We start from the raw sequence: 9,948 nt of genomic DNA, 5'->3' as shown, positions 1-9,948 counted from the left end.
ATTCATTTAAGCTTCATTTTTCATGGATCTTTCATTTTATAACAGCCCACCTGTCGTATAATTAACGTTCGCCACAAGTGCCACTTACGTATACGTAATGCGCTTTAGTGGTGTGCGCCTAAAAGCACGCAACCATTTGTTCTGAGCCCACTTAGCGTATACGCAATGTGCCGAAGCGGATTACTGAAGAGGAAAAACGATAGCCTGCTTTTGGGCGCTCTGCATTACGTATACGCAACGTAGAAACAAGTAGAAGAACTTAACCAATCCAATCCAGCAATTAAGGCCCGAAATTCAGTTTTATTTCAATTATATATGTATTGAACATGACACACATCGCTTTTTTGGGTTACATGTTTGGGCTTTCAGCAGTTGTTTTCCCTGCTGTTTTAGTGAGTTAGACATTTCGAACATTTGCAAACATTTCAAACAAACGGGACTCTATGGTTTAAATGCTTCTGTTAGTACACTACAAATACAAAGGAGGGGATGCGATTGGAAATTTGAAATTCCTTGAACTCTGGTCACTTATTATATACATTGCATTCGCTTAAATCTGACTGCCTGTATGTACATATTGCTTTCCTTTTCATTTCCTTACTTTTTTTCATTTCTCTTTTTTATTGCACGCTTAATAATTAATTTTACAATTATCGAAAACAAAAATATAGAACAGAATCGGGCGGGCGGGGGACATGAGCACAAGTACTTTTCCGGGGGGACATAATAAATAGTTGCAGGCACTTAAATAACTGAATTTTAGATGGAACAGATTAGGCGATTAACATTTAAAATAGAAACCATTAAGATTAGTGTTTAGCTTTGTATGTTACACAAGGCGCGTGGCAGGTGGGCGGATGCGGATCCGAGGGTCCCTCGCTCTGTTAATATCCCATGGTAAGGCATCCCATGGTAAGGCACCCCTATACCATCTAGTACTGGTACCACGGCTGCCGGCGCACCCACTGCAGCCGATTGCTGGTCTGATCCGATCGGATCTTGATGCTGGCTCCCTCGGCGGCACGAACTGTCTCCTTCACCTGCAGATGGAAAGGGAAGAAGGGGGATTTAGTCAAGGATTATAAGTCTAAGGGGATCATAAGCTTATTAAAAATATTTATGAAACAATGAAGCATCTAGAAACATGCCCTAAAAATATTCAAATACTCTACAAATAAAAATATAATGTCTTACATTTATAATCATAATGCTAAGAAGAGGGATTTAGTAAGGGATGATAAATCTAAGGAGATTACACACTAATTGAACATATTTATAAAACAAACAAGCATCTAGAAACATAACTTAAAAATATTCAAATACTCTACAAATAAAAATATAATATCTTCCATTTATAATGCTAATACTAGTTTATCCAATAGTCAAGACAAGAGAAGAGGAATTTAGTAAGGGATTATACATTTAAGGGGACTATAAACTAATTGAAAATATTTATAACGCAAATAACTATCTAGAAACATAACTTAAAAATATTTAAATACTCTACAAATAAAAATATAATATCTTCTATTTATAATATAATGCTAGTACTAGTTTATCCAACAGTCAAGACAGAAGAAGAGAGATTTAGTCAAGGATTATAAATCTTAGGGGATTATAAACTGATTTTAAATATTTATAAATCAATCAAGCATCTAGAAACATGACTTAAAAATATTTAAATACTCTACAAATAAAAATATAATATCTTCCATTTATATTCCTTATACTAGTTTATCCAATAGCCTAGACAACTTACGCTCTGCATGAGGTTCTGGGCATTGCCCACCAGCATCTCGGTGGCCTCGCGATCCTCGTCGGATCCCTGGGCGCCCAGCATGGTGGCCTTGACCGTGGAGAGGATCTTGAGCTGGGTGCCGATGGTGGGGATGCGCTCGCAGACCTGCAGCAGATTGGTGCGGATCCTGCGATCGGTGCACTGGCGGGCCAGCTCCTTGGCCAGCCGGGTCACGTCCTCGGAGGCCTCGGCGATCTTCTTGGCGGTGGCGATCAGCTCCCGCTTGCTGCCCCGCGAATCGGAGAGCACCAGCTCGCTGAGTCGGGCCATCAGGATGGCCATGCGCTTGGCGGCGGCGATGATCTCGTTGTCCTTGGACGACCACTGGCGCACCTCCTGGTGGAGGCCACGGGCGGCGATCTGAGTGAGGAAAACAGGGATTAACCAGGGATTTCTAGCGGCGACTAGACCTCTGGACTCACCAGGATGGGCTGATTGGCATGCGGCATCGTGCGGAAGACGCCCTCGTCCTCGTCATCCGTTTCCGGGGGCGGCGGACGCACTGGCGCCAGTCCCTCCCTGGGCAGCGGTGGGCGCGGTGGAGCGCGCTCAGCTGGAAAGTAAGAAGCACAGAGGTTACAGGGCTGCCAATACCCTAATTAGTTAGTATACCCACCATTCTGGTTGGACAGATGCAGGGCGCTCAGCTCCGGAATGGGCGGCGGCAGGGAGGTGGGCAGCGGCGGCGGCTGCGGCGGCGCTATGGCCTCCCTCACCTCGCGTACATCGCCCAGCAGCCGCTGGAAGGAGTTCTTCCAGGCGGCCGCCGCCGCCGGATCCGCTATATTGGTGGCCACCAGCTTGGCATCGCCCACCATGGCGGGCAGCGATCGCTCCAGCCGATTGGCGGCCGCATTTAGGCGCTCCGTGAACACCGGATCCTCTGAGTTATCCGCCTCCTGCTTGGCCACCAAAAGCACCCGATTGATCAGACGCGCTATGTTCGAGGTGTTGTCCACCATCTTCTGCGGCTGCCTTGCGTGGATGGCGTCCTCGCAGAGCTTGGCATACACCTGCATGTGCTCCTCGGAGGTCTTGATGAAGTCCGCCGGATCGGTGGCCTGGTCGCAGAGCGTGCGCATGCGCAGCACCGTGTCGGCGTACTGCTGCTTGAGGTTCTGCAGATGCTCGTCGGCGGCCTTGCTGCCCGGGTAGTTCATCCGGATGCGGCCGGCGCTGATGAGCTGCGGGGTCAGCGAGTCCACCTGGGCGGCGGAGGAGAGCAGGATCTCGGCGATCTTCTTGTTGCCGCAGGCTCCTCCAGCGGCCACCATTCGCGAGGTCTTCGAGGCGCGATCGCTGAAGGCCTGCAGGTTGTTGGACTTCTGGTTGAAGTTCTGCTCGCGGCCGGGCGTTCCCTCCGGCTGGAGCACCGCCTCGGTGAATTGCTTCAACGGCGTGCTCACGTCCATGAAGTCCTGCACGATGCGGTTGACCAGCGCATTCTGGATGGCCGCCTTCAGCTCGTAGAGCTTCTGGGTGAGCTGCTTGGCGGCCACCTTGGCCGCTGGCCCCGAGCCGGCCGCCTGGCGCTTGAGGCGCTCCACCTCGTCGCACAGCTGCTGGATCTCGGCCTTCTGGTGGCCCGGGCAGCCCTCGGCCACCTTGCGGCCCTCCTCGACGATCAGGTTGATGGCCCGCTCGCCGAGGCCGCCGTCGTTGATCTCCGGGTGCTGCAGCCACTTGACAGCCTGCTCCAGGCGACCCTGGATGGTGTGGGCAGTCTGCTGGACGCCGGCCTTGTCCACTCCGAGCACCGCCTGGTGGACGAGGGACTGCAGTTCGCCCAGGCGATCGCGAATGCCGCGGGCCAGTGACTCCGCCTGGGGACTCTGACCCTTGCCCTCCTGCCGGAGTTCACACAAAGTGTTCGCCATGGCCGTCACCTCGTCGGCCAGCTTGCGGATGGGGTACGAGTCCTGGGGCAGGCAGCGCTCCGAGATCTCGGCGGCGTTGTCGATCACCTGGCGCAGCGCCTTCTCGCCGACGCCGCCGCGCAGGGCGTAGGGATTCGAGAGCCACTCGTTCGCCAGCTCCATCTTGTTGGAGATGGCGTTCGAGAGCTTTTTCAGCACTGTGAGGTTGTCCAGCTCGCTGGTGTCCTCGTCGTAGGTGGTCAGCTGCAGCACGCGGATGATCTCCTGCAGCTCGTCGCTCATCCTGGCGGCCAAATAGTTCCTGTTCTCGGCCGCCTCCTCGGCTCCGCGGCCCTGCTGCTCCACGATGTGGATGTAGACCTTCATGCTGCAGATGAGTATGGGCGCGAGGGTCTTGACCTGCTCCAGGCAGCGGACGAGGATCTCGCTGTGCACCTGGTGGGTCAGCTCCTTCTCGCGACCGCCCACCTCGCGGTGCACCTTGCTGAGGCACGGCGAGAGGTCCTTGAGGAACTGCACCAGCTGCTCCATCGTGTTGATCACCTCGGCGACGGCCAGGTAGTCGAGCACCCGCTTGCACTCCTGGATGATCTTGCGCACCTCGCTCTCGTCGAAGCAGAGCAGCAGCGAGGAGGTGCCCTGCAGGATGCCGCGGCTACCCTCGATTAGCTTCTTGCGCGCCGGTCCGGAGTAGGGATCGGAGCGGAGCATATCGGACGCCTCCTCCAGCAGCTGCGAGGCACCCTCCACGCGGTGCAATGCCGAGGGCATGTCCTGGCGCAGGATCTTGTCGTCGGAGCTGTTGATCGTCTCGCGGCCCACCTTCACCAGGTTGGCCACCGCCAGCGAGACCACCTGCACCGGCCTGCTGAGGTCCGGCATCGCGTTGCCGTCCTCGGCCTCCTCGTGCAGGATGACCAGACGAGATACCTGGGGGGTTGTTTTTGGGGTTGGAAATTAGTATTAGTAAATAAGTTATAGTATACAATATAGAGAGAGGTGGGAAGTGGATGGTGGGGCTTAGTAATCATGGTTTCCGATCTATCAGTCACAAACTGAAAGTGCTTTCTACGATTTCTAATGTTCTAATCACTTCAGCATTAATCCTGAACCGATATAATTATTATCTTACTTTTGTCTAACATTATGTACTCTAAACATTCAATTCCTAGCGATCTTTGATTCAAGATAAATGGTTCTTAAATAATCTCTTGTCTACTGATAAATAATAAATATTTAATAACTCTTTTTTTTACCACAAGTAGAAACATACATAAATAAAAACCATTCGATAATAGATCTAATTGACAAAGATTCACTGAGTTGTCATCATTAGAGTTTACTGTTTTCTTGTTGTTAAGCAACGACTGTAATTCCATCAATCATTTCCTTCATTGCTCCACATTCGCTTTATCAATTGAAGGCTTCCGAATTAAAGATCTTGTAAGAAGAGTGCGCTGTCCCGCTCCACTCAACCATTCAGCCATTCAAGCGCGCTGATTGATCAATCAATTCCAATGGAGTTGTTTATGGAAGCAAAACTGTTAATGATCATGCTGCGTGATCGCTCGACTGCAAGCCCACTCGTTGGATTCATTCATTCGCAGACTCGAATTGGGATTCAAAGACCAAACGTGGGCGCCATGGAACGCCACATGGTGCATGGCATTTGGACTTGACATCAGCATCGAAACCAAAATCAAAATCAAAATCAGCACCTGCTCAAGGTGCTTTTGGCCATGGTCATGAGGTTCTATTTATAGGGAGTGAGCAGCTAATCTCCCCTGAGCCCCACTAAACCGAAACTAAATCGAAAGACAAAGACCTGAGAATTAAGAACCCGAGACTTGACTGCTGTAAGCCGGGGGATTAACCACTGGTTAACCACTGAGCGGGCATTACAACCGATTGCCATTACTAAAGGCCTCCCTTCGGTGCTTAGACGCCACCAATTAGCGGCAATTGGCCCACTTGATTAATTAATTATGCAATTAGGCAGCTCTAATTATGTAGACATGGACATAGCCCCGACTATACCATACTATACTATATAGTTCGCATATCCATGGGCTGATTGATGTGCTGAATGATCGTTTTTAATTCATTTGTTCGCCAGCAGCCACATCACCCACTATACCGAAAATCCTCCCCATGGCGGATGACTAATGCACTGGGCTTGCTTTTTGGCACAGTTTTCAGACCCCAGACCCCAGTCCTCACTCATCCGCATCCGCATCCGATGGATGGATGCCTTCGTATGGGTGTAGGAATAGGTATAGGTGTAGTTATGGGTATACCTACACCTACTACTCCCACACCTTCTGCTTTCCTCACCTCTTGGCATTATGCTTTTGCTTTTGCTTTGCCATGATTTCATTTTCATGGCTTGTCCGTCGTAAATGTTTTTATTTTGGTTGCTTCCTCTCGCCGATGCTGTTGGACTTTACTAAACGTATTTTATGCTGCTATTTTTGGAACTCGGCCAGAAAAAAAACAACGAACGAAGGAGCCCCCCATCCCTGATTTGTTTTCTTTGCTCCGCCTGATTTTTCATTTTCATTTGTTGCGTTCACGTTATTAAATTAAAATTCTGCCTGTCCTCAGAAGCTCAGGTTGGCCGCTGGCCTCTGATCAACATTTATTCTTATTATTTCTACCTCATTTATTTTTAGACCCGTTAAGTAACACCAAAAAAAAGCAAAACAAGAAAACCTGAAAACAACAACTGATCGCTGATCACCGCCTCTCCGCGAGTTTGTTTCTTCTCGTGATGGAAAGCGCACATAAATGAATGGATATACATTGAGGGGGCGATCGAATCCGAATCCGAGGGGCCTACGTATATAGCCTAGCATAACACCCAACACATGCCACACAGATGCAGTTGGATGATGTCAGGTGCGAGTTTTGAATGGGAGCTACGGCTACAGCTGCCGATGAGTGATCAGTGATCGATCAGTGATCGATCAGTAATCGATCAGTAATCGTTTCGGTGGGGAAAAGGGAAAGTGGAGTCGGTGGTATAAACTCACAACTATGGGTGTTTCTTCTACCACGTAAACATACACTGGGGAAACATCAGTAGGTTTAAATGAAAAAAAAAATCGAAATAGGAGTCATCGAACTTAATCTTAGCTTTCTAACTTTAGATCAAATATAGTGTATTTTTTATATTTTAAAAGGTTTTAATAATTTGTATAAATATTCCAATTTCTTAAGTATTTTTCCAGAGTGTATATTTATCCTTTTAATCAACGTTTTAATAACCATGGAACGTTACCTTCCTGGGCGCCAATTTGCTTACTAGTTAGAGCTATGCGGACGAAAGATTTACTTGAGACAAAATCCCGAACCCCAAAGGCTCTACCCATTTCGTAATGATATCTTACCTGCTGGGCGACAGGATCTAGAATGCTCTCGATGGTTTTTGTGTGGAAGACGGGCATTTTGATTTCTTTTGCTTTGGCGCTTCCTTCTTTTTCAGTTTGTTTATCTCACTTTCCTCTCTCTCTCTCTCTCTTTCTTTTTCTTGTGGGCCAGATCTCTAGTTAACTGAAAGAAAAAAGAAAACGGAATACATTTAAATGGGCACAAGACGAACCACAAACATCTCAGGGGGTTATCTCTCCGAATTCCATCTGAGTTCTCAGATAAGAGTAATAATCAGTGCTGTTCTAGTTTCCATTCGAAAGTAACCATATTTCACAACCCTGGCTCACGGCACGTTATAAAATGATATGACTTCACAGCAAATTATAACTGATCATGGATTTATTCAGGCACAAAATATCCGTTTAAGGCATTCAAGCAAAAACAAAGCTTCAATTAACTTGCATGCCATGGTGAAGCTCAGTAAATTGATGTAAAAATAGCATTGATCAATTGATCAATTCATATTCCAAACGATTTGTTCAATATTTTACAGAACATCTCATAAGAAATATGGTTTATAGACTGCAGTAAAGTACTAGTTTTATGGGATATCTTACGAAAGATATATCAGAAGACAATCTTCAGATTTCAAGCACTTTTTCTTTGGTGTTTGGGCAAACCTTTTCCCAGAAGCACTTCCCCCTCTTTTTAGAAATACCAGTGAGTTCCCAAGGGTTCGGGTTTTTCGCCTGAATAACTTATCGCCCGAAGTTTCCGCTATTTTTTTTTTTGTGTTTTCTGTTGTTATTTTTCAGCTCTGTTCTGTTGATTCAGTTTTGCTTGTTTTGGCTTTCGCTTTAATAACGATGACGCATCTCGTGAGGTCACTCGCCAGACTTTTGGGGGATGTCGATATTGGGTATCGGATTGGAAATGGAAATGGAACTGGCTATAGTGACGCACTAACTGGCCAAGGGTGCGGACCTTAATTGGCCATGATTTACGGCAAAAGGTGGTAAGCGCTAAACGGTGGAAAGTGGTAAGAGGTGAGTGGTAAGTGGTAATGGAAAATGCGGAAAATGGGAAAGCGAAATCCGCGCCAAAGACATTGAAAATACGACTTCCTCGACGGAGGTGAACTGGGTATCTGGATATTTCGTGCGTGGGAGGTTCCATTTTTGGGTTGGGGGTATGGAAACAGGTCTACCCCTCCCCCTCCCCCTTCGACCCACCCTCCAGAAACTTAGAAACCCGAAGTATTTCTGGATCTTTAGATCTTTAGAACCTGCAATGCACACACACACTCACTGCCAGAGGAATATCTAAATATATATATCTAAATATATGGGAACACTTGTGATGTGTGATGTACGTCCGCCACTTATGGAATTTTGCTTTCGATTGATTTTCGCCATTCTCAACGCCCGGTTCGAAATAGTTTATAGTTTTTGAGATGTGGGCTGGGGTTTATTGACTTTTGTTTCTGGCTTGTTGCCATTTAAGGCTAACAAATTCTAGCAAATTGTTGCACCAACACACACACACACACACAAGTCCAGGTGGAACAGGTTGATCGAGGCAGTTTCTTATCAGAAGCGCTACAAGTGCTCCTGGGTTTGGGTTTCCGATCGCACAGAACTGTTCCCAGGGGGCTCCAATTGGGAAATGGGAGCTGCTGCCCATTGGGATAAATGATCGCATGCACGCACACTGAAACGCAAACTTAAAATCGAAATCTCCACTCGGAGAAAAACCAGCAAATCTCCCGAACGTGATCTCTTCTTGAGCTTGAAGCTTTATTGTTGCACATTTACTGCTTTTTTGGGCTTTGTCACTGGGAATTTATTAATCACGACACCAATACTCTCGCAGCAGCAACAATTGGTTCACAGACACACACACACAGGCACCACAACAAAAACATAAAATAAATGGAAAATAAATGGAAAATAACTATGTAACTGAAACTAAAGGAAAACACGGCGGACAAGTGTTCGTCAACAAATAATTCACCGATTCGGAATGGAATATACTGTCTATATGTATGCCGTTATTAAGTTATTTACTTTGTCTGGCTCGATTTTGCTGCGCCCCAACTTTCTTGCCCGACTGTTCTTTCAATACTAAAAAAAGATTTCGATTGGGGGGCGCGCACACACACACACACTCGCTCGTACACTCAGCCAGTCTGCGCACAGTGGGCATCACGAGAACAAATTCTAGCTACAAAGTTTATACTTCCTAATCGATTAATAAATTGTTTTTTATATTGAAATATATCATGAATTAAAGATATTAAACGATACAATACGATACGATTAAGATAAACAAATAAGATACCATTATAGTTATATTAGCTTCGAAATATTATACTTTTTGTAAGAGCTTGGGTATAACATAAGGATGTTAACTTTTTAAAATAAAATAAATACGACTTGGGATCTTATAATAAAGTTAAATTAAATAAATATAAAAAGATAAATAAAATATTTAAAAGGTTACATTTCAGCTATCTTAATCAGTGATATAACCCACTGTGCCGCTATTATCGCTGTTCTCTGTTCTTTTCGCTTTGCTCTTTTCCTCTTCTTCACCGCTGCTTCTTCTTCTCCTTGGGGCTTGGAGCTTGGAACCCCGATGACTGCTATCGATATCGATAGGCCTCCACATTCTAACAGTGATCGCATTTGAAAACGAATAAAATAACTAATAAAAGCGCAATTCGCAATTAAATAACACCCGCAAAACTGGCAAATCGCCTGTACGATTGCATAATATATTTGAGTATAATACAAATATGCGCCATGTGCATGCGATCTATTTGTAACGTATTTCTCTATTTCTCGCGTTACGTGCCATGTACTTATACTTAAGTTAAGCGGGGGGCACTGGGCGGGGACT

At 46.4% G+C, this 9,948-nt stretch overlaps 1 protein-coding gene across 2 annotated transcripts; it reads right to left on the bottom strand.

The window, feature by feature from the left end:
- Positions 1-280: 280 nt before the first annotated feature.
- On the bottom strand, positions 281-9,217 carry Vinc (vinculin). Of its 2 annotated transcripts, none has more exons than XM_017140210.3 (6): positions 9,114-9,217; positions 7,065-7,227; positions 2,415-4,605; positions 2,221-2,351; positions 1,760-2,158; positions 281-1,040 (listed from the first exon to the last, which is right to left on the bottom strand). In XM_017140210.3, exons 2-6 carry the CDS (start codon positions 7,119-7,121, stop codon positions 933-935), a joined length of 2,886 nt encoding a protein of 961 aa, XP_016995699.2. In that variant the 5' UTR covers positions 7,122-7,227; positions 9,114-9,217; the 3' UTR covers positions 281-932. The 2 variants fall into 2 exon arrangements, with proteins under 2 accessions (XP_016995699.2, XP_070074703.1); XM_070218602.1 differs by lacking the exon at positions 9,114-9,217 and adding an exon at positions 8,757-8,775.
- Between the last annotated feature and the right edge of the window lie 731 nt (positions 9,218-9,948).

This window comes from Drosophila takahashii, chromosome X (genome assembly GCF_030179915.1).
Source record: "Drosophila takahashii strain IR98-3 E-12201 chromosome X, DtakHiC1v2, whole genome shotgun sequence".
In the NCBI taxonomy this organism is placed as follows: domain Eukaryota; kingdom Metazoa; phylum Arthropoda; class Insecta; order Diptera; family Drosophilidae; genus Drosophila; species Drosophila takahashii.
The sequence above is the reverse complement of the archived record's forward strand: the minus strand, read 5'-3'. Positions and strand labels throughout refer to the sequence as shown.